This window comes from Alosa pseudoharengus, unplaced genomic scaffold (genome assembly GCF_046254945.1).
Source record: "Alosa pseudoharengus isolate Yale_2024_CS ecotype anadromous, Long Island Sound unplaced genomic scaffold, YU_APseudo_1.1 YU_APseudo_1.1_scf_4, whole genome shotgun sequence".
NCBI classification, from domain to species: Eukaryota; Metazoa; Chordata; class Actinopteri; order Clupeiformes; family Clupeidae; genus Alosa; species Alosa pseudoharengus.
Genome location: NW_027468774.1, coordinates 34,897,134 through 34,920,663, shown reverse-complemented (window position 1 = coordinate 34,920,663; position 23,530 = coordinate 34,897,134). Strand labels below are relative to the sequence as shown.

Below are 23,530 nucleotides of genomic sequence, written 5' to 3'. Positions count from 1 at the left end.
TAGCAAGCTCTCTTACCATCTTCAGGAGGGCAGGGATGACCACCTTTACTGAGGTCAGGTCTACGTATTTGACCAAGTCAATCAGGAGAGTGAAAAACTCCGCTTTAGTCACCTGTTTCATATGGGGAGAGTGAACACAAAGAATCACATCTGCTACTTAACATGTAAAAAGGGGAGATCTTTCCCAAGACCTTAGCTGTTTGGAAACGTAAAAAAAAACAAAAAAAACCGACTAGACCATCACCTACATAAGCAGACTCAATATAACCTGTGTTGTGCTGACAGTTCAGCCATGCATTGGCTTAGGCTCGAATTTACAAACTTGCAACACTTTGAATTAAGAGGTGGATGTGCAAGGAGGCTAAACCGCTAGCACATCTCTCAGGGAAGGAGATTAGGAGTCACACGCCTCCATCGAAAGCTTCGGCGGTGGCGCTTTATATTCACTTTACATGGGCCGACTTCATGCACTGCCAAACTGAATTGTGGGAGTGTCATGACTCTGTGGGAGGTGTTGCTGGCTTTGCTCACATCAAAAGTTTAAACTTTTTCAACTTTTAAAAACGTAGGCATGCAGGCGCTAAAAAAAAAAACACTTAACATTCTAAAATCGTCCATATTGTAATCCCAAAACAATCCCAATGTTGAATGAGATGAACTATCTAACGTTAGCAAGTTATCAAGCTACCCTCCACTGCAAGCTAACAGTGGAGACTGGTTGTTGACCTATCATTCTCCCCTCATCCCCGTACACACCCTGAACTTTGGGAACACCCACTGGCAAAGTTTGATTGATGCGTATGACTGAGCTGTTACTCACTACACAGCTAACTGCACAGTTCAGCCCAGCACTGCACCACAAACACAGAATGATGGTTCACACTGACAAGCACCTTAAATCTTCATAGCACAACACAGGGAATTTGCCAGTGTAAAATGTAGCAGTATGACTAGAGGGCCAGTACAAAACTGGATTGTGAAAATGTTGTTTACACCACATGTGAAAATACTCACAGGATTAACCATGATCTCATGGAAGGTAAGCCATTCCCTATGAAAATAAATAAAGTATATTAGTAAAGTAAATAAATAAAGTATATATTAGACCAAAGCGACTAACAACATGGCAAACAGTTTAAGTTTTAAAGCAATTCTCTCAACAATTTTAGGACAATTTGAAAAAGGTAGAGTACAGTAAGAATAAGTGTGTCAGTGAGTGCTGTTTTTAAACAGTTGAGTGTCAGTTCAAGACAGGTGGTAAGTGCTAGGATCAGCAAGACTAGTTGTAAGTAGTGCTATGACAGGAAATGTTCTCTAAAGAGCTGGGTCTTCATGAGTTTTTTGAAAATGGAGAGGGATGTCCCTGCCCTTGTAGGAACTGGCAGTGTGTTCCACAAACGAACAACAGATGAGAAAAGTCTGGATTGGCCTGAGCGTACCGGTGGCAGAGCTAGACGTTGTTCGTCTAACTATAATGTTAAGACGTTGTAGTTATCATTATAGTTGTATATAGTAGTAGTTAACAGACAGAGCATCAGTGTTGATACATACTCATTCTTCAGACCCTTCAGGTATTCTGAGAGATATAGAAACTCCTCCTGAAGCCCAGAAATAAAGCAGTCTTTCTCCGCAGGGTCCTCTGGGAAGGACTGTCCTGGGAGAGACTGGCCCATGGTAGGAATGGCTGAAGACACACACACACACACACACACACACACACACATGTTTACAGATCTGTACAGTGTAACCCTCTCTCGCTTAACGCATTCTACATTCTGTACTCATCGCATCAATGATAATCAACCACCCTATTTCCCAGAAGTCCAACCCTTTACCTGCTGCAGATTTGCTTATTCAGCAACAGGTCTCTTACTGGACATCACAGCATTCTGCAAGAATCAGGATTAAATTCAGAACATAAATTTAAATTTGAATTCTAACTCCATAATCATTACACTTTAACATTTTCAGTGATGCTATGGGGAAAAAACTCAGTGTAGGCTATGTATACTGCATTGAGCCACAATTATGACTACATTTACATTTTGATAACTCAAAAAAAGGCCTTTTGACCAAGTCTATTTAATCAATCATTGATTTGTTGAAAATTAACCACTTACTTACACTTGCTGTTTTGATATTCCATGCACTTAAGTAAATCATTTTTTAAATTAAAATATGTCATGTGTAGCCTACTGATACTCATCTCTGTACTATGAGAAGTGAATAAAATGATCCTACACACAAGCTTATAAGATGGATAGATTGCTTCCATGGAAACCATTATGACATCAGAGCAAGCTAGTGATGTCAACCAGACTGATGTCAACATTCAGTTTATCCTATTTGTTGTCAAAATTGCAATTTAGATTTGGTTTTGGTTATGGTTATGGTTATGGATACACTTGTGTCCAAAGCGACATACAAATACAAAACAATATACTTAAATTTAACAGGGAACAAATTAAAATGTTGGTCAGACTATAATAAGGAGAATAGCAATAATAAACAATGTCAATTCCATCAATAGCCTAATGAAATAATCAATGAAAATGAGGGAAAAAAGCAATAATAAACAATAATGTCCATTCAATCAATAATATAAAAGCAATGGTAAGACTACATTAAGGAGAATATCAATAGTATGGTTTGTATGTTATAGTATTGTTTATTTTCATTAGGCTGTTGATTTTTCATTAGGCTGTTGATTAATTTGATGTTGTTTATTATTGATATTCTCCTTAATGTAGTCTTACCATGCTATTGTTATTGTTATTATATTATTGATTGAATGGAAATTATTGTTTATTATTGCTATTCTCCTTGTCTGACCAACATTTTAAATTGTTCCCTGTTAAATGTCCCCCCTGTACACAATGAAAATGCTTTTTTGTGGAGGTGAAGGATTAACAACAGGCAAAAATGATTATATTTTATAAAAATGATGAATATTGGTCAAATGCAAGACTCTTTTCCTCAGTGGTTCCATGTTGGTGGAATGAGTTGCAGTGCTGTCCGTTCCTGTGATAGTTGCGGATCTTTCAATAGGGGTCTAAAGGCATATCTGTTCAACATAAGTGTTGGTTTGTATATTATAGTATTTGTTTATTATCATTATGTTATTGATTGAATTGACATTTGTTTATTATTGCTTTTCTCCTTAATGTGATCTTATCAACTTTTTTCAATTGTCAGTGCCCTCCATGGGCGTCGGAGCCATTATATTTTTAAAATGGTTAGTTTGGACCCCCCCCCCCCCACACACACACACACACACACACACACACACACACACACACACTTTTGCCGTGCAAATTACCAGTGCTGCTTTCAGCATCTGTTTAGTCATTCATTGTCATTTTCATTGGATTCTCCCATTTGCGCGTAAATTGTTCGTAAGCTTTTTTTTTGTTACACGCATTCTCCCATTCCGCTTCTGTCACACACACAGCGACAAGCGCCAAATCCCCCGCAGTGTTGAAGAGATCAGTCGTCCCTGTCACACTTCAAGGATGGCAAGACGCAAGTGCGAGGTAACTGAGAAGTTTCATCACTGGCTTCACAATGACACTTGAAGAGTCACAAACAACACCAGAGCAGTCTATAGCAACTAGTAGACTTTGCAAGGTGCAAGCCAAACTAAGGGGTTCAAATACAACTGAAAATAAGTGGATACAGGTGCAGGTAAACAAAACAGGTGCTGTCAATCTAGTGAATACAGGTGCAGGTAAACTATACAGGTGCAGGCACACAAGTAATCAGTAGGTGGGCGATGCTGAACGTCGAAATGTCCTTGGGCTTGACGAGTGGGTGATTGAAGTGATTGAAGTCGTTACAGTCCCCCTCACTTTTGATAAGGAATAAAGCCTAATAGGTACACCAAATAAATAATAACCTATAGGTTTACGCTAGGCTATGTAAAACTCCCCATTAACAGCATCACGTCACTAACCACAGCTAAGACTGCACAATCTCGTATTCACTCTGTTGGATGAAGCCAGTTTGTCTACTTAGATACTGTAAATCCTCAAATTATGGTTGGGGTCTTAAGACAAAGTACATGCCATTAGGGGCAGGATTGTATTCGAGACAGCCCTTTATTTCTTATGCGAGTTTTATTTTGAGACATGCGTTTCTTGGAGCGGCATACTAGTAGGCCTTCAAAAGCATGACATTTTCGGTTTAGTTTGATATTTACTTTTGGACTGTTTGATTATATTGTTAAATGTTGGGACTGATGGGCACTGAAATCTGGGGAGGTATTTGATGATCACTATTAGCCCTACGTTCCATGTACTTGAAAGAGTGTCGGGATTTTAAACAAACCATCCGCTTTCATGCGTTCATTGAATGCGGTGCTGTAATGGAAACCTTATTGCGTAGCCAAGTAGCCTATTGAGTTATTTTTAAATTATGCATGAGTTGCGGCAACAATTGTGTTTAAATGTAGTAGCGTGTTTTAGCCTCTGGCAAGCTCTGGCAAGGCGGCAAGCGACTGAGCTTGAGAGCGACATGTTGGAGACCCAGCTGGAAAGTCAGTGGCCGAATGCACGCAAGAGTTGTATACATAAGAAACACCCAGTTTAGGGGTGCCAAAATGCGTAACTCCCTCTATCGCCCGTAAATGACACACAGGAAATGTCTTGAAGCTGTCATTACAAACAAAGGCTTTTCCACAAAGTATTGAAGAAATTTCAGTAGGGGCGTTCATTATTTTTTTCCTGTGTCATTCCACTTTATTACACATAACTCTTAGTTTGGATTTTTAATGTGTGGTGAAAATTTCACCAACCGCACATGCACACAGGGCAAACAGAAAATTAAAGGAAATGACAATGATATGAATGCTCAGGTGATTTTTATTATGCTTTTGGTTAGGTTAAGAGAATGGGGAATATGTAGCGATAAAGATGTGAATTAGTTTGATTAAGGTAGACACTTAATAGTGCTGAGATATTTTGAGGGGTTATGAGTTGGTTACACAGGGCTGACCCTGGACTTCCTCCTCATGATGACAGAGAGTCTCTTGAAGAGGGAGAAGCCTGTGCTGGTCTTGCACTCTCCTGTCCTGTGCTCTGAGGAGGCAGCACTCTCACTGAGGGGAACAGCGCTGGCAGTGGGATCTGAGAAGGAGGGGAGAGAGGAAAGGAAATGAGATCAGATAGGGAGACAAGTTCTCGTGTTCAAGATCCACCTGCGGGAGGGAAATCCATACCCGACCTCTGTAGAAGCATCTAATCACTTCTACAGAGACCCAACAGATCACTGCTGGGCGTGATTGCAAAGATTACGGTCAGCATGCAGCTGTGAACGAAACCTGCCAGAAGCTTAGACGGCTTGCTGGTATTACTACTCATACCGGCTACCACCTTGCCATTCTATCTCATCGCTCAGTCGCACTCCAGCCTCTGGGCTGCCCACCTAGCTCTGCTCTGTCTGAGGACCAGCAGGCACAAGCCTGCCCAGCCACCTGCAGTGCCTTTGTTGCAGCCAGGGATTTCCATCCCTTTTTAGTAGTGTGCATGGGATTCAAGTATGCTACAGAAGTGGATAACTGCAGACAATGCCAAGAAAGTCCCAAGCTATGTCAGGTCCTGAATCGGGGACAAGAACGATAGCAAAGGGCTACAGATTTCAGTTTGCCATGAGACCCCCATTGTTAAGTGGTATAATTGTCTCTTAAACACACTTTCTTAGAGAAGGAAATCGATTCTCCTTTAGAGAAAGTCTAGGTTACAGTAGGTTGTGGCAGTGCAGTAGGCTGTGCAAATGCACTACATCCCCGCACACTGGAAATATAGATAGTATTATCCTCATTGTGAAACTCTACACTCAAAGTTTCAGAGAACTGGTGTTACACCAAGTACCCCTTTATTCTCTTTCATCATCTTTCGAGATTGTTCGAGATACACTTATGCGAGATCTAGACTGCTCCCTGATTGCACCTTATATGCAAAGTGAGACTGGTAAACTTACCGAGTTGTCCCTTTTTGGAGGACTGGCGATCTTCCATGCTGCCTGATTTGGATTTCTAATTGAAACAGGCATTACCAATTTATTAATACCTATTTTACTATACTCAATTTTATTTGTATTGGTCCTAACAAATTAAACATGTTTTGGCTAAAACTTCAGATAGATGTAACAATTATATATTTTCAAGCAGTCAAAGAAATGTATGTGTGTTGTTTGCAAAGTAATTACCTTCTGGAAGATCTTCAGTTTTGGAATTCTTGAGAAGAGTTTAAGAATTCCTTTCTTGTTCTTTATCTTCATTCCAGGACCACTGGAATCTGCCTTGGCCTCCACTTTCTCCTTTGATGAAGCAGGGGGGACATTTTCATCTTCCTTGCAAATCTGCAGGAGCTGTTTAGTGAGGGAAGACACCAAGGTTTTCTCAAAGGTAGGATCCTCTCTGACCATTGCTTTCAAAAGGATCTCTTCAGTGCCAAATTCCCTTAAGAGGTCACCGTAGACAATTCGGAAGACCCTGTGGATCCTGATGTTGAGAGGATAGGGGTCATTTCTAGAACTCCCTGACACAATATCAAAGACATACAGGATTTTGTCAACCAGTTGTCTGGATCTCTCCAGCAGGTCTTCGGACTGCAGTCCCTGACCTTTAGTCTGCATCAGCAGCCGTACAACCAGCAGAGTGACCAAACCAGCGTAGTTGTCAGAGTCCACAGGCATGATCTTGGGGAATGGGAAAGGAATGTCGTCTTCGTCTCTGTGGAAACCCAGTTCTTGAGGTAAGGCAGCTGAGCTCTCGGTGCTCAGAAGATTCTCCCAACAGGGTTTAAGTGAATGACCTAACTGGTCTTTATTCTTGCCAGACTCTATTGGCAGTGATAGGCTGTTCATAACATCGCTGACCATAGCTTTAATGACAAGGTTCACTATGTCACAAAGTATTTTTGAAGGGGACCTAGAGCCCATTGGTGCAGTTTGTTCATTGAGTGCTGTTCCAGAGCTGGGAAGGCACACTGGAGCTGAAGCAGGCCATGAGGAGCCTCCCTGATTAATCCCCAATGAAAAAGGCAGATTGAAGTGAGGGAGCAGGTAGTGTTTCACTGTCTCCTTAGCATAGATCTCCACAAGCTGAGAGACATTGTGCCTCCTTGATGCACTGCAGTGCCCCATCTCCAAAAGCACGCTGTCTGAAGCAAACTTGTGATCAGCCACTCTGTTGCTGCTCAAGAAAAGTCCACAGACTTGATCAACAAAGTCATGGGTAAAGTAGTTAATGGTTTCCTGTGAACGAGATCTCGAGAGCTTTTTAGCAACTGTGTGGAGTCCTCCATCCTGCATTTCTGATGAAGAACACCCACCATTCTCTGAATTAATCTTTTCATTAACCATTTTGACCACACTTGCAACTGCTTGTCGGGTAATGCAAGCATGGGCATTGTCCACATCAGTGCTGGTTTCTCTTTCAAGGGTACCCTCTGTAGTTATCTCTGTTTCAGAGACAACCCCATGGACATTCCCAGAGGTAGGGTTGAGTGAGGAGGTGGTAAGCCTTGAGAGGTTAGTGGTTGACTGAAGCAACACTTCATTGACTGACATTATAGCATTTGTCTGAGCACCCTCCTCTCCGAATACTTCCTCAATCAATTTAGATAATGAGTCTGGCGAATCATTACAGTCCTTGTGGGCAGATTGATCAGAATCTTTTTCATCAGTCAAATTTGGAATGATTGAGTCAACTACCTTGTCTGCCAGTGAGATGGTGGACAGTTTCTCTGAAATGTTGGCAGCGTCCTCCTTTGCATTCTCTTCGTTCAGCACCATGAAAAGCTCTGACATGATTTCTCTGGTGCAGCCATCAAGGTCAACCATGTCTTTAATGTCTTTCTTGTGAATGAGAGGGTTGGCAAGCAGAGTATCATCAATGCTCTGAGTAGTTTCGAGACTACTTAAGCATGGACCGTCCATCACAGGCTCATCATCTGCCTGCTTTCCCGGGATGTTACACAAGGAAGAGCACTGAGCAAAAAACTTACCAACTTTAGTCAGTACATTTTCATACATGTTTGAGGCTGAGATAATGAATTGGTTATTTGAGGTGGCAAGCTTGTTCTTCAAAGTTGCCAGCTTGGTTTCAAATGAGCGGGTGCCCACTTGGTCAGGAGAAGCTGAAAGGAGTGTAGTCATCTGTATGTCGCTCACAAACTGATCAACTATATCTGTGACAAGAGCATCCATATCTCTGGAGGCAAAGTCTTTCCATGGCATTCCTTGCAATTCATCATTGTAAATATCTGTAGTATATGATTGCAAGGAGGTGTAGCTTCGCACTGAACCAACGAGCACATTAGTAACTGCCTCGAAGGCATTCATCTGAAATTCTACATCGGATAGTCTTTTTATGCTTGTGAATGAGCAAGGCTTTCTAAGTACTCCAGTGACATGATTTTTCGTCAGTTCTGAATCATCACTCTCATTGCACCCAGCAGATGTAGAGCAAGCCATGTTTTTTAACTGGACAATTACACCATCAAAAAAACTGCTCTTATCAGCCAACAGATCTGGTGAAGCCAAACCTTCCTGAATTGGGTTCTGCTTCAGCCCAGAGAAGTAAGAGGCCAGCACTCCTTTTAAGACGTTTCTGGTGCAGTCGTCCAGCTGACTTGGACTCAAAGGACAACCAATGTCACTCTGCACCTTACGTGCAACTGGGCTCAGTGGTTTAGCCACAGGCAAAGCTTGGTCACTCTTGATATTTGTTGGGCGCTGATTTTTCTGTTTGACTTGAGCTGTATGAACATCCAGGGCTAATGAGACAAATTCATTTGGTTCCTCAGTTCTCAGGGCAGCTGGGCTATGCTGGAGGGGAAAATGTCTGAAGAAATCCTTAAGTGTAACTTTTAGTTTTCCATAGATCTGTTTTGCTGCTACCTGAACCTTTTTTGTTTTAAGACCAGAGACATGTGGGGGGACACTTTGTGTCTGGTCAAGTGTTTTTCCCTCATCAGGAGACATGGGTTCATCCGCATATTCAGCCAACAGAGCAACCTTCTTCATCTCCTCCACAAAAGTCTCTATGAGCACAGTAGCAGCTTCTTCAACAGGCTGAGGACATAAAGAAGAAGAAGTCTCAATTCCAACTCCCAGCGAGTCACTGGAAGGAGTGCGGGGAGCAGATTGAAATCGCTTCATGTTTCCAATAAAGACATCCTTGACTGCTTTCTTGGCCTTGGTGTGGAATTCCTCACTGGAAACCACTTTGACGCAAAGCTCAGACCTTTGACTTCCATTAGACACTTCTTTGACCTTAATTTCATCCTCTGCAACTTGTTGTTGAGGACGTGGGAAGTCATTTATACATGAATAATGGCAAGTTAGTACATTCACAGCTTTTTTGATGCATGCCAGACACTTTTTAGCCGAGATGTTCCTCTTCTGGTCATCCAAAAAGCACTCCATTGACTGGTCTTGTACTCGGAGGAATTCACTGAGGTTTTGGGACACATTTTCAACCAGCTGCTCAGTGGTGGTTTTCCTGTAGAAAGCAGCAACAATTTTTTTTTACTTTTATCCAAAACCAGAAAACATGCATGCATCATCTTATTAGTATTGCAGCAAATGTCTATGGGTTTATACTTGGCTGTACAACTTACCTCTTTCGTGAATCAGTTGATGTCTTGCTGCAGGATGAGGCTAATGATACCCTGCTGCTTTTGGTTCTGGGTATAATTTCAACAAGGACCCCATTGTTGAATAGCTTGATTCCTGGGTCATCCTCAGCATATGTGGCAGAAGGGGTCTTCGTGGGGTCTTGGATGGTAGGGTCTTGAGTGTCTTGGTTAGCAAGCTCTCTTACCATCTTCAGGAGGGCAGGGATGACCACCTTTACTGAGGTCAGGTCTACGTATTTGACCAAGTCAATCAGGAGAGTGAAAAACTCCGCTTTAGTCACCTGTTTCATATGGGGAGAGTGAACACAAAGAATCACATCTGCTACTTAACATGTAAAAAGGGGAGATCTTTCCCAAGACCTTAGCTGTTTGGAAACGTAAAAAAAAACAAAAAAAACCGACTAGACCATCACCTACATAAGCAGACTCAATATAACCTGTGTTGTGCTGACAGTTCAGCCATGCATTGGCTTAGGCTCGAATTTACAAACTTGCAACACTTTGAATTAAGAGGTGGATGTGCAAGGAGGCTAAACCGCTAGCACATCTCTCAGGGAAGGAGATTAGCAGTCACACGCCTCCATCGAAAGCTTCGGCGGTGGCGCTTTATATTCACTTTACATGGGCCGACTTCATGCACTGCCAAACTGAATTGTGGGAGTGTCATGACTCTGTGGGAGGTGTTGCTGGCTTTGCTCACATCAAAAGTTTAAACTTTTTCAACTTTTAAAAACGTAGGCATGCAGGCGCTAAAAAAAAAAACACTTAACATTCTAAAATCGTCCATATTGTAATCCCAAAACAATCCCAATGTTGAATGAGATGAACTATCTAACGTTAGCAAGTTATCAAGCTACCCTCCACTGCAAGCTAACAGTGGAGACTGGTTGTTGACCTATCATTCTCCCCTCATCCCCGTACACACCCTGAACTTTGGGAACACCCACTGGCAAAGTTTGATTGATGCGTATGACTGAGCTGTTACTCACTACACAGCTAGGGGTACACTCACTCCACACTTCACCCCAATACAGTTCATGTAAAAAGTAAGTAAGTAACATTTATTCATAAGGCACATATAAAATACAGTTTACACTGACCACAGTGCCGTACAAGTGCAAATAAAAAGACAATACATAAATACAGATATAAATAACAATCATACACGGACAGTGAACGCCAGGGAGAAGAAGTGTGTTTTGAGCCTAGATTTAAAACTAGTGATGGAGGGAGCATCTGTGATAGAAGGCGGCAGCTGATTCCAAAGGCGTGGTGCAGCTACCGCAAAAGCTCTATCGCCTTTTTGCTTGAATCTGGAGCGTGGGACGTGCAGAAGACCATTGCTGCAGGATCTAAGGGACTGAATGGTAGTGGATGAGATCTGATATGTAGGATGGGGCCAGACCATTTAGAGCTTTAAAACCATCAATAAAATCTTAAAATGGATTCTGTACTGGATGGGCAACCAGTGGAGACAGGCTAGGATTGGGGTAATATGCTCCCACTTTTTAGATCCGGTCAGCAGTCTTGCTGCCACATTCTGGACCAGCTGGAGCCGTGAAATGAGTGATTGAGGAAGTCCCAGGTATAATGAATTACAGTAATCCAGCCTTGATGTAATGAAGGCGTGAATTACTTTCTCCAGGTCATTAAATGACAGAGAGGGTTTCAATTTGGCGATGATTCTGAGCTGGTAGAAGCTGTTCTTTATTACCACCGCAGCTATTTCTTATTAAAGGAAAACTCAGAGTCAAAGATGACACCCAGGTTTCTTGCACTTCATGTAACATAGGGGATGAGAACACCCAGGTTTGACACAGGGGAGACTCTGGATTTAGAGGGACCAAAAATAATAACTTCTGTTTTGTCGTTGTTAAGTTGGAGGAAGTTATTACCCATGGCACCGATATAACCATGACACCGATATAACCTGTGTAACTGCACAGTTCAGCCCAGCACTGCACCACAAACACAGAATGATGGTTCACACTGACAAGCACCTTAAATCTTCATAGCACAACACAGGGAATTTGCCAGTGTAAAATGTAGCAGTATGACTAGATGGCCAGTACAAAACTGGATTGTGAAAATGTTGTTTACACCACATGTGAAAATACTCACAGGATTAACCATTATCACATGGAAGGTAAGCCATTCCCTATGAAAATAAATAAAGTATATTAGTAAAGTAAATAAATAAAGTATATATTAGACCAAAGCGACTAACAACATGGCAAACAGTTTAAGTTTTAAAGCAATTCTCTCAACAATTTTAGGACAATTTGAAAAAGGTAGAGTACAGTAAGAATAAGTGTGTCAGTGAGTGCTGTTTTTAAACAGTTGAGTGTCAGTTCAAGACAGGTGGTAAGTGCTAGGATCAGCAAGACTAGTTGTAAGTAGTGCTATGACAGGAAATGTTCTCTAAAGAGCTGGGTCTTCATGAGTTTTTTGAAAATGGAGAGGGATGTCCCTGCCCTTGTAGGAACTGGCAGTGTGTTCCACAAACGAACAACAGATGAGAAAAGTCTGGATTGGCCTGAGCGTACCGGTGGCAGAGCTAGACGTTGTTCGTCTAACTATAATGTTAAGACGTTGTAGTTATCATTATAGTTGTATATAGTAGTAGTTAACAGACAGAGCATCAGTGTTGATACATACTCATTCTTCAGACCCTTCAGGTATTCTGAGAGATATAGAAACTCCTCCTGAAGCCCAGAAATAAAGCAGTCTTTCTCCGCAGGGTCCTCTGGGAAGGACTGTCCTGGGAGAGACTGGCCCATGGTAGGAATGGCTGAAGACACACACACACACACACACACACACACACATGTTTACAGATCTGTACAGTGTAACCCTCTCTCGCTTAACGCATTCTACATTCTGTACTCATCGCATCAATGATAATCAACCACCCTATTTCCCAGAAGTCCAACCCTTTACCTGCTGCAGATTTGCTTATTCAGCAACAGGTCTCCTACTGGACATCACAGCATTCTGCAAGAATCAGGATTAGATTCAGAACATAAATTTCAATTTGAATTCTAACTCCATAATCATTACACTTTAACATTTTCAGTGATGCTATGGGGAAAAAACTCAGTGTAGGCTATGTATACGGCATTGAGCCACAATTATGATTAAATTTACATTTTGATATCTCAAAAAAAGGCCTTTTGACCAAGTCTATTTAATCAATCATTGATTTGTTGAAAATTAACCACTTACTTTACACTTGCTGTTTTGATATTCCATGCACTTAAGTAAATCATTTTTTAAATGAAAATATGTCATGTGTAGCCTACTGATACTCATCTCTGTACTATGAGAAGTGAATAAAATGATCCTACACACAAGCTTATAAGATGGATAGATTGCTTCCATGGAAACCATTATGACATCAGAGCAAGCTAGTGATGTCAACCAGACTGATGTCAACATTTAGTTTATCCTATTTGTTGTCAAAATTGCAATTTAGATTTGGTTTTGGTTATGGTTATGGTTATGGATACACTTGTGTCCAAAGCGACATACAAATACAAAACAATATACTTAAATTTAACAGGGAACAAATTAAAATGTTGGTCAGACTATAATAAGGAGAATAGCAATAATAAACAATGTCAATTCCATCAATAGCCTAATGAAATAATCAATGAAAATGAGGGAAAAAAGCAATAATAAACAATAATGTCCATTCAATCAATAATATAAAAGCAATGGTAAGACTACATTAAGGAGAATATCAATAGTATGGTTTGTATGTTATAGTATTGTTTATTTTCATTAGGCTGTTGATTTTTCATTAGGCTGTTGATTAATTTGATGTTGTTTATTATTGATATTCTCCTTAATGTAGTCTTACCATGCTATTGTTATTGTTATTATATTATTGATTGAATGGAAATTATTGTTTATTATTGCTATTCTCCTTGTCTGACCAATATTTTAAATTGTTCCCTGTTAAATGTCCCCCCTGTACACAATGAAAATGCTTTTTTGTGGAGGTGAAGGATTAACAACAGAAAAAAATGATTATATTTTATAAAAATGATGAATATTGGTCAAATGCAAGACTCTATTCCCTAGTGGTTCCATGTTGGTGGAATGAGTTGCAGTGCTGTCCGTTCCTGTGATAGTTGTGGATCTTTCAATAGGGGTCTAAAGGCATATCTGTTCAACATAAGTGTTGGTTTGTATATTATAGTATTTGTTTATTATCATTAAATATGTTATTGATTGAATTGACATTTGTTTATTATTACTTTTCTTGTAATCTTATCAACTTTTTTCAATTGTCAGTGCCCTCCATGGGCGTCGGAGCCATTATATTTTTTAAATGGTTAGTTTGGACACCCCCCCCCCCCCAACCACACACACACACACACTTTTGCCTTGCAAATGACCAGTGCTGTTTTCAGCATCTGTTTAGTCATTCATTGTCATTTTCATTGGATTCTCCCATTTGCGCGTAAATTGTCCGTAAGCTTTTTTTTTGTTACACGCATTCTCCCATTCCGCTTCTGTCACACACACAGCGACAAGCGCCAAATCCCCCGCAGTGTTGAAGAGATCAGTCGTCCCCCTCACTTTTGATAAGGAAAAAAGCCTTATAGGTACGCCAAATAAATAATAACCTATAGGTTTACGCTAGGCTATGTAAAACTCCCCATTAACAGCATCACGTCACTAACCACAGCTAAGACTGCACAATCTCGTATTCACTCTGTTGGATGAAGCCAGTTTGTCTACTTAGATACTGTAAATCCTCAAATTATGGTTGGGGTCTTAAGACAAAGTACAGGCCTTTAGGGGCAGGATTGTATTCGAGACAGCCCTTTATTTCTTATGCGAGTTTTATTTTGAGACATGCGTTTCTTGGAGCGGCATACTAGTAGGCCTTCAAAAGCAGGACATTTTCGGTTTAGTTTGATATTTACTTTTGGACTGTTTGATTATATTGTTAAATGTTGGGACTGATGGGCACTGAAATCTGGGGAGGTATTTGATGATCACTATTAGCCCTACGTTCCATGTACTTGAAAGAGTGTCGGGATTTTAAACAAACCATCCGCTTTCATGCGTTCATTGAATGCGGTGCTGTAATGGAAACCTTATTGCGTAGCCAAGTAGCCTATTGAGTTATTTTTAAATTATGCATGATTTACTTTTTATTAATTTCGTAGGCTGGAATGCCTCGAGTTGCGGCAACAATTGTGTTTAAATGTAGTAGCGTGTTTTAGCCTCTGGCATGCTCTGGCAAGGCGGCAAGCGACTGAGCTTGAGAGCGACATGTTGGAGACCCAGCTGGAAAGTCAGTGGCCGAATACACGCAAGAGTTGTATACATAAGAAACGCGTAACTCCCTCTATCGCCCGTAAATGACACACAGGAAATGTCTTGAAACTGTCATTACAAACAAAGGCTTTTCCACAAAGTATTGAAGAAATTTCAGTAGGGGCGTTCATTATTTTTTTCCTGTGTCATTCCACTTTATTACACATAACTCTTAGTTTGGATTTTTAATGTGTGGTGAAAATTTCACCAACTGCACATGCACACTAGCCTCGTGAGACCATCCTGATCTTGCGAGCTTCAGGGTTTCAGTCGCAGATCAGTCTGGATACTTTCCGTTAAAGAAAATTTGGAGCAGTTCACCAAACGAACGTCCAATCAGCGTTGGCTTTGAGGCGGGTTGAGGTGTGACGCAACGAACAACATGACGGCATCCACAGAGAAGTTTTATTCAAATTAGAAAGTATTCCTGGGTAAACTGTGAAGCTATGAGTCTCAGCCATGCAGCTGGGAGGAATGAACGACACAGACATCCTCCACGGGTGATTCCAGTTCATAATGGAGGAATATACTTTCTTCAGAAGTGTAGGGCCTACCGTGAAAACTTGATGGGAATTGTCGTTGATTAGGTTCATAAATGGTAAGTTAAAACATCTTAACGTTTGTCACGTTACCTAACTTAATTGTATGTTAAACGGCATTAGAAGAATACTTTGTTCATTTAATTGGTTGATTTGGCCCGTCGATAACCAACAAAGGTGGTGATAGACAGATGGTTTATCCAATCAGCTAACCAGTATGTCCGCCCCTTCCCAAAAGTTCTTCAATGAAAAGTTCCCAGATGGATATGCGGAGCAAATCCATCTGGCGGAGTCAGGTTACATGCACACAGGGCAAACAGAAAATGAAAGGAAATGACAATGATATGAATGCTCAGGTGATTTTTATTATGCTTTTGGTTAGGTTAAGAGAATGGGGAAAAATATGTAGCGATAAAGATCTAGAATTAGTTTGATTAAGATAGACACTTAATAGTGCTGAGATGTTTTGAGGGGTTATGAGTTGGTTACACAGGGCTGACCCTGGACTTCCTCCTCATGATGACAGAGAGTCTCTTGAAGAGGGAGAAGCCTGTGCTGGTCTTGCACTCTCCTGTCCTGTGCTCTGAGGAGGCAGCACTCTCACTGAGGGGAACAGCGCTGGCAATGGGATCTGAGAAGGAGGGGAGAGAGGAAAGGAAATGAGATCAGATAGGGAGACAAGTTCTCGTGTTCAAGATCCACCTGCGGGAGGGAAATCCATACCCGACCTCTGTAGAAGCATCTAATCACTTCTACAGAGACCCAACAGATCACTGCTGGGCGTGATTGCAAAGATTACGGTCAGCATGCAGCTGTGAACGAAACCTGCCAGAAGCTTAGACGGCTTGCTGGTATTACTACTCATACCGGCTACCACCTTGCCATTCTATCTCATCGCTCAGTCGCACTCCAGCCTCTGGGCTGCCCACCTAGCTCTGCTCTGTCTGAGGACCAGCAGGCACAAGCCTGCCCAGCCACCTGCAGTGCCTTTGTTGCAGCCAGGGATTTCCATCCCTTTTTAGTAGTGTGCATGGGATTCAAGTATGCTACAGAAGTGGATAACTGCAGACAATGCCAAGAAAGTCCCAAGCTATGTCAGGTCCTGAATCGGGGACAAGAACGATAGCAAAGGGCTACAGATTTCAGTTTGCCATGAGACCCCCATTGTTAAGTGGTATAATTGTCTCTTAAACACACTTTCTTAGAGAAGAAATCGATTCTCCTTTAGAGAAAGTCTAGGTTACAGTAGGTTGTGGCAGTGCAGTAGGCTGTGCAAATGCACTACATCCCCGCACACTGGAAATATAGATAGTATCATCCTCATTGTGAAACTCTACACTCAAAGTTTCAGAGAACTGGTGTTACACCAAGTACCCCTTTATTCTCTTTCATCATCTTTCGAGATTGTTCGAGATACACTTATGGGAGATCTAGACTGCTCCCTGATTTCACCTTATATGCAAAGTGAGACTGGTAAACTTACCGAGTTGTCCCTTTTTGGAGGCCTGGCGATCTTCCATGCTGCCTGATTTGGATTTCTAATTGAAACAGGCATTACCAATTTATTAATACCTATTTTACTATAAGCAGTACTCAATTTTATTTGTATTGGTCCTAACAAATTAAACATGTTTTGGCTAAAACTTCAGATAGATGTAACAATTATACAATTTCAAGCAGTCAAAGAAATGTATGTGTGTTGTTTGCAAAGTAATTACCTTCTGGAAGATCTTCAGTTTTGGAATTCTTGAGAAGAGTTTAAGAATTCCTTTCTTGTTCTTTATCTTCATTCCAGGACCACTGGAATCTGCCTTGGCCTCCACTTTCTCCTTTGATGAAGCAGGTGGGACATTTTCAGCTTCCTTGCAAATCTGCAGGAGCTGTTTAGTGAGGGAAGACACCAAGGTTTTCTCAAAGGTAGGATCCTCTCTGACCATTGCTTTCAAAAGGATCTCTTCAGTGCCAAATTCCCTTAAGAGGTCACCGTAGACAATTCGGAAGACCCTGTGGATCCTGATGTTGAGAGGATAGGGGTCATTTCTAGAACTCCCTGACACAATATCAAAGACATACAGGATTTTGTCAACCAGTTGTCTGGATCTCTCCAGCAGGTCTTCGGACTGCAGTCCCTGACCTTTAGTCTGCATCAGCAGCCGTACAACCAGCAGAGTGACCAAACCAGCGTAGTTGTCAGAGTCCACAGGCATGATCTTGGGGAATGGGAAAGAAATGTCGTCTTCGTCTCTGTGGAAACCCAGTTCTTGAGGTAAGGCAGCTGAGCTCTCGGTGCTCAGAAGATTCTCCCAACAGGGTTTAAGTGAATGACCTAACTGGTCTTTATTCTTGCCAGACTCTATTGGCAGTGATAGGCTGTTCATAACATCGCTGACCATAGCTTTAATGACAAGGTTCACTATGTCACAAAGTATTTTTGAAGGGGACCTAGAGCCCATTGGTGCAGTTTGTTCATTGAGTGCTGTTCCAGAGCTGGGAAGGCACACTGGAGCTGAAGCAGGACATGAGGAGCCTCCCTGATTAATGCCCCATGAAAAAGGCAGATTGAAGTGAGGGAGCAGGTAGTGTTTCACTGTCTCCTTAGCATAGATCTCCACAAGCTGAGAGACATTGTGCCTCCTTGATGCACTGCAGTGCCCCATCTCCAAAAGCACGCTGTCTGAAGCAAACTTGTGAGCAGCCACTCTGTTGCTGCTCAAGAAAAGTCCACAGACTTGATCAACAAAGTCATGGGTAAAGTAGTTAATGGTTTCCTGTGAACGAGATCTCGAGAGCTTTTTAGCAACTGTGTGGAGTCCTCCATCCTGCATTTCTGATGAAGAACACCCACCATTCTCTGAATTAATCTTTTCATTAACCATTTTGACCACACTTGCAACTGCTTGTCGGGTAATGCAAGCATGGGCATTGTCCACATCAGTGCTGGTTTCTCTCTCAAGGGTACCCTCTGTAGTTATCTCTGTTTCAGACACAACCCCATGGACATTCCCAGAGGTAGGGTTGAGTGAGGAGGTGGTAAGCCTTGAGAGGTTAGTGGTTGACTGAAGCAACACCTTATTGACTGACATTATAGCATTTGTCTGAGCACCCTCCTCTCCGAATACTTCCTCAATCAATTTAGATAATGAGTCTGGCGAATCATTACAGTCCTTGTGGGCAGATTGATCAGAATCTTTTTCATCAGTCAAATTTGGAATGATTGAGTCAACTACCTTGTCTGCCAGTGAGATGGTGGACAGTTTCTCTGAAATGTTGGCAGCGTCCTCCTTTGCATTCTCTTCGTTCAGCACCATGAAAAGCTCTGACATGATTTCTCTGGTGCAGCCATCAAGGTCAACCATGTCTTTAATGTCTTTCTTGTGAATGAGAGTTTTGGCAAGCAGAGTATCATCAATGCTCTGAGTAGTTTCGAGACTACTTAAGCATGGACCGTCCATCACAGGCTCATCATCTGCCTGCTTTCCCGGGATGTTACACAAGGAAGAGCACTGAGCAAAAAACTTACCAACTTTAGTCAGTAAATTTTCATACATGTTTGAGACTGAGATAATGAATTGGTTATTTGAGGTGGCAAGCTTGTTCTTCAAAGTTGCCAGCTTGGTTTCAAATGAGCGGGTGCCCACTTGGTCAGGAGAAGCTGAAAGGAGTGTAGCCATCTGTATGTCGCTCACAAACTGATCAACTATATCTGTGACAAGAGCATCCATATCTCTGGAGGCAAAGTCTTTCCATGGCATTCCTTGCAATTCATCATTGTAAATATCTGTAGTATATGATTGCAAGGAGGTGTAGCTTCGCACTGAACCAACGAGCACATTAGTAACTGCCTCGAAGGCATTCATCTGAAATTCTACATCGGATAGTCTTTTTATGCTTGTGAATGAGCAAGGCTTTCTAAGTACTCCAGTGACATGATTTTTCGTCAGTTCTGAATCATCACTCTCATTGCACCCAGCAGATGTAGAGCAAGCCATGTTTTTTAACTGGACAATTACACCATCAAAAAAACTGCTCTTATCAGCCAACAGATCTGGTGAAGCCAAGCCTTCCTGAATTGGGTTCTGCTTCAGCCCAGAGAAGTAAGAGGCCAGCACTCCTTTTAAGACGTTTCTGGTGCAGTCGTCCAGCTGACTTGGACTCAAAGGACAACCAATGTCACTCTGCACCTTACGTGCAACTGGGCTCAGTGGTTTAGCCACAGGCAAAGCTTGGTCACTCTTGATATTTGTTGGGCGCTGATTTTTCTGTTTGACTTGAGCTGTATGAACATCCAGGGCTAATGAGACAAATTCATTTGGTTCCTCAGTTCTCAGGGCAGCTGGGCTATGCTGGAGGGGAAAATGTCTGAAGAAATCCTTAAGTGTAACTTTTAGTTTTCCATAGATCTGTTTTGCTGCTACCTGAACCTTTTTTGTTTTAAGACCAGAGACATGTGGGGGGACTCTTTGTCTCTGGTCAAGTGTTTTTCCCTCATCAGGAGACATGGGTTCATCCGCATATTCAGCCAACAGAGCAACCTTCTTCATCTCCCCCACAAAAGTCTCTATGAGCACAGTAGCATCTTCTTCAACAGGCTGAGGACATAAAGAAGAAGAAGTCTCAATTCCAACTCCCAGCGAGTCACTGGAAGGAGTGCGGGGAGCAGATTGAAATCGCTTCATGTTTCCAATAAAGACATCCTTGACTGCTTTCTTGGCCTTGGTGTGGAATTCCTCACTGGAAACCACTTTGACGCAAAGCTCAGACCTTTGACTTCCATTAGACACTTCTTTGACCTCAATTTCATCCTCTGAAACTTGTTGTTGAGGACGTGGGAAGTCATTTATACATGAATAATGGCAAGTTAGTACATTGACAGCTTTTTTGATGCATGCCAGACACTTTTTAGCCGAGATGTTCCTCTTCTGGTCATCCAAAAAGCACTCCATTGACTGGTCTTGTACTCGGAGGAATTCACTGAGGTTTTGGGACACATTTTCAACCAGCTGCTCAGTGGTGGTTTTCCTGTAGAAAGCAGCAACTATTTTTTTAGACTTTTATCCAAAACCAGAAAACATGCATGCATCATCTTATTAGTATTGCAGCAAATGTCTATGGGTTTATACTTGGCTGTACAACTTACCTCTTTCGTGAATCAGTTGATGTCTTGCTGCAGGATGAGGCAGTTGATACCCAGCTGCTTTTGGTTCTGGGTATAATTTCAACAAGGACCCCATTGTTGAATAGCTTGATTCCTGGGTCATCCTCAGCATATGTGGCAGAAGGGGTCTTGGTGGGGTCTTGGATGGTAGGGTCTTGAGTGTCTTGGTTAGCAAGCTCTCTTACCATCTTCAGGAGGGCAGGGATGACCACCTTTACTGAGGTCAGGTCTACGTATTTGACCAAGTCAATCAGGAGAGTGAAAAACTCCGCTTTGGTCACCTGTTTCATATGGGGAGAGTGAACACAAAGAATCACATCTGCTACTTAACATGTAAAAAGGGGAGATCTTTCCCAAGACCGTAGCTGTTTGGAAACTTAAAAAAAAAAAAAAAAACGACTAGACCGTCACCTACATAAGCAGACTCAATATATCCTGTGTTGTGCTGACAGTTCAGCCATGCATTGGCTTAGGCTCGAATTTACAAACTTGCAACACTTTGAATTAAGAGGTGGATGTGCAAGGAGGCTAAACCGCTAGCACATCTCTCAGGGAAGGAGATTAGCAGTCATTAGCAAGTTATCAAGCTACCCTCCACTGCAAGCTAACAGTGGAGACTGGTTGTTGACCTATCATTCTCCCCTCATCCCCGTACACACCCTGAACTTTGGGAACACCCACTGGCAAAGTTTGATTGATGCGTATGACTGAGCTGTTACTCACTACACAGCTAGGGGTACACTCACTCCACACTTCACCCCAATACAGTTCATGTAAAAAGTAAGTAAGTAACATTTATTCATAAGGCACATATAAAATACAGTTTACACAGTGCCGTACAAGTGCAAATAAAAAGACAATACATAAATACAGATATAAATAACAATCATACACGGACAGTGAACGCCAGGGAGAAGAAGTGTGTTTTGAGCCTAGATTTAAAACTAGTGATGGAGGGAGCATCTCTGATAGAAGGCGGCAGCTGATTCCAAAGGCGTGCTGCAGCTACCGCAAAAGCTCTATCGCCTTTTTGCTTGAATCTGGAGCGTGGGACGTGCAGAAGACCCTTGCTGCAGGATCTAAGGGACTGAATGGTAGTGGATGAGATCTGATATGTAGGATGGGGCCAGACCATTTAGAGCTTTAAAACCATCAATAAAATCTTAAAATGGATTCTGTACTGGATGGGCAACCAGTGGAGAGAGGCTAGGATTGGGGTAATATGCTCCCACTTTTTAGATCCGGTCAGCAGTCTTGCTGCCACATTCTGGACCAGCTGGAGCCGTGAAATGAGTGATTGAGGAAGTCCCAGGTATAATGAATTACAGTAATCCAGCCTTGATTCATTACGAAGGCGTGAATTACTTTCTCCAGGTCATTAAATGACAGAGAGGGTTTCAATTTGGCGATGATTCTGAGCTGGTAGAAGCTGTTCTTTATTACCACCGCAGCTATTTCTTATTAAAGGAAAACTCAGAGTCAAAGATGACACCCAGGTTTCTTGCACTTCATGTAACATAGGGGATGAGAACACCCAGGTTTGACACAGGGGAGACTCTGGATTCAGAGGGACCAAAAATAATAACTTCTGTTTTTTTTTGTCGTTGTTAAGTTGGAGGAAGTTATTACCCATGGCACCGATATAACCATGACACCGATATAACCTGTGTAACTGCACAGTTCAGCCCAGCACTGCACCACAAACACAGAATGATGGTTCACACTGACAAGCACCTTAAATCTTCATAGCACAACACAGGGAATTTGCCAGTGTAAAATGTAGCAGTATGACTAGAGGGCCAGTACAAAACTGGATTGTGAAAATGTTGTTTACACCACATGTGAAAATACTCACAGGATTAACCATGATCTCATGGAAGGTAAGCCATTCCCTATGAAAATAAATAAAGTATATTAGTAAAGTAAATAAATAAAGTATAGACCAAAGCGACTAACAACATGGCAAACAGTTTAAGTTTTAAAGCAATTCTCTCAACAATTTGAAAAAGGTAGAGTACAGTAAGAATAAGTGTGTCAGTGAGTGCTGTTTTTAAACAGTTGAGTGTCAGTTCAAGACAGGTGGTAAGTGCTAGGATCAGCAAGACTAGTTGTAAGTAGTGCTATGAGAGGAAATGTTCTCTAAAGAGCTGGGTCTTCATGAGTTTTTTGAAAATGGAGAGGGATGTCCCTGCCCTTGTAGGAACTGGCAGTGTGTTCCACAAACGAACAACAGATGAGAAAAGTCTGGATTGGCCTGAGCGTACCGGTGGCAGAGCTAGACGTTGTTCGTCTAACTATAATGTTAAGACGTTGTAGTTATCATTATAGTTGTATATAGTAGTAGTTAACAGACAGAGCATCAGTGTTGATACATACTCATTCTTCAGACCCTTCAGGTATTCTGAGAGATATAGAAACTCCTCCTGAAGCCCAGAAATAAAGCAGTCTTTCTCCGCATGGTCCTCTGGGAAGGACTGTCCTGGGAGAGACGGGCCCATGGGGGGAATGGCTGAAGACACACACACACACACACACACACACACACACACACACACATGTTTACAGATCTGTACAGTGTAACCCTCTCTCGCTTAACGCATTCTACATTCTGTACTCATCGCATCAATGATAATCAACCACCCTATTTCCCAGAAGTCCAACCCTTTACCTGCTGCAGATTTGCTTATTCAGCAACAGGTCTCCTACTGGACATCACAGCATTCTGCAAGAATCAGGATTAGATTCAGAACATAAATTTCAATTTGAATTCTAACTCCATAATCATTACACTTTAACATTTTCAGTGATGCTATGGGGAAAAAACTCAGTGTAGGCTATGTATACTGCATTGAGCCACAATT

At 41.8% G+C, this 23,530-nt stretch overlaps 4 protein-coding genes and 1 long non-coding RNA gene across 5 annotated transcripts; all 5 read right to left on the bottom strand.

Annotated features, from left to right (window-relative positions):
* Window positions 1-1,010: 1,010 nt before the first annotated feature.
* On the bottom strand, window positions 1,011-1,902 carry LOC143102971 (uncharacterized). The gene is made up of 3 exons (XR_012982672.1): window positions 1,836-1,902; window positions 1,552-1,684; window positions 1,011-1,051 (listed from the first exon to the last, which is right to left on the bottom strand). It is a non-coding gene; the product is annotated as an uncharacterized LOC143102971 (long non-coding RNA).
* A 2,972-nt stretch (window positions 1,903-4,874) lies between these two features.
* On the bottom strand, window positions 4,875-7,146 carry LOC143103234 (uncharacterized). The gene is made up of 3 exons (XM_076267052.1): window positions 6,205-7,146; window positions 5,977-6,031; window positions 4,875-5,123 (listed from the first exon to the last, which is right to left on the bottom strand). The coding sequence occupies exons 1-3, from the start codon at window positions 7,141-7,143 to the stop codon at window positions 4,978-4,980; spliced, it is 1,140 nt and encodes a 379-aa protein (XP_076123167.1). The 5' UTR covers window positions 7,144-7,146; the 3' UTR covers window positions 4,875-4,977.
* Window positions 7,147-7,243: 97 nt separating this feature from the next.
* Window positions 7,244-11,774, bottom strand: LOC143102925 (uncharacterized). The gene is made up of 5 exons (XM_076266719.1): window positions 11,763-11,774; window positions 11,537-11,599; window positions 9,624-9,922; window positions 7,446-9,505; window positions 7,244-7,254 (listed from the first exon to the last, which is right to left on the bottom strand). The coding sequence occupies exons 1-5, from the start codon at window positions 11,772-11,774 to the stop codon at window positions 7,244-7,246; spliced, it is 2,445 nt and encodes an 814-aa protein (XP_076122834.1).
* Window positions 11,775-15,945: 4,171 nt separating this feature from the next.
* LOC143103233 (uncharacterized) lies at window positions 15,946-19,001 on the bottom strand. The gene is made up of 3 exons (XM_076267051.1): window positions 17,233-19,001; window positions 16,998-17,052; window positions 15,946-16,145 (listed from the first exon to the last, which is right to left on the bottom strand). Exons 1-3 carry the CDS (start codon window positions 18,964-18,966, stop codon window positions 16,000-16,002), a joined length of 1,935 nt encoding a protein of 644 aa, XP_076123166.1. The 5' UTR covers window positions 18,967-19,001; the 3' UTR covers window positions 15,946-15,999.
* Window positions 19,002-19,712: 711 nt separating this feature from the next.
* Window positions 19,713-23,107, bottom strand: LOC143102924 (uncharacterized). The gene is made up of 5 exons (XM_076266718.1): window positions 23,046-23,107; window positions 22,525-22,561; window positions 20,652-20,950; window positions 19,930-20,533; window positions 19,713-19,787 (listed from the first exon to the last, which is right to left on the bottom strand). Exons 2-5 carry the CDS (start codon window positions 22,534-22,536, stop codon window positions 19,713-19,715), a joined length of 990 nt encoding a protein of 329 aa, XP_076122833.1. The 5' UTR covers window positions 22,537-22,561; window positions 23,046-23,107.
* Window positions 23,108-23,530: the final 423 nt, after the last annotated feature.

Excerpts from the sequence above, each read along its gene's own strand:
- LOC143103234 (XM_076267052.1), bottom strand. The coding sequence starts at position 7,143 with ATGGGGCACTGCAGTGCATCAAGGAGGCACAATGTCTCTCAGCTTGTG. Across the intron at positions 6,032-6,204 it reads AACTGAAGATCTTCCAGAAG|AAATCCAAATCAGGCAGCAT; the intron begins GTAATTACTTTG and ends TGTTTCAATTAG. Across the intron at positions 5,124-5,976 it reads CTCCAAAAAGGGACAACTCG|ATCCCACTGCCAGCGCTGTT; the intron begins GTAAGTTTACCA and ends CCTCCTTCTCAG.
- LOC143102925 (XM_076266719.1), bottom strand. Across the intron at positions 9,923-11,536 it reads TGGTTATATCGGTGCCATGG|GTGACTAAAGCGGAGTTTTT; the intron begins GTAATAACTTCC and ends CATATGAAACAG. Across the intron at positions 9,506-9,623 it reads TCAACTGATTCACGAAAGAG|GAAAACCACCACTGAGCAGC; the intron begins GTAAGTTGTACA and ends TGCTTTCTACAG.
- LOC143103233 (XM_076267051.1), bottom strand. The coding sequence starts at position 18,966 with ATGGACGGTCCATGCTTAAGTAGTCTCGAAACTACTCAGAGCATTGAT. Across the intron at positions 17,053-17,232 it reads AACTGAAGATCTTCCAGAAG|AAATCCAAATCAGGCAGCAT; the intron begins GTAATTACTTTG and ends TGTTTCAATTAG. Across the intron at positions 16,146-16,997 it reads CTCCAAAAAGGGACAACTCG|ATCCCATTGCCAGCGCTGTT; the intron begins GTAAGTTTACCA and ends CCTCCTTCTCAG.
- LOC143102924 (XM_076266718.1), bottom strand. Across the intron at positions 20,534-20,651 it reads TCAACTGATTCACGAAAGAG|GAAAACCACCACTGAGCAGC; the intron begins GTAAGTTGTACA and ends TGCTTTCTACAG. Across the intron at positions 19,788-19,929 it reads TTAAAACAAAAAAGGTTCAG|CTCAAGTCAAACAGAAAAAT; the intron begins GTAGCAGCAAAA and ends ATGTTCATACAG.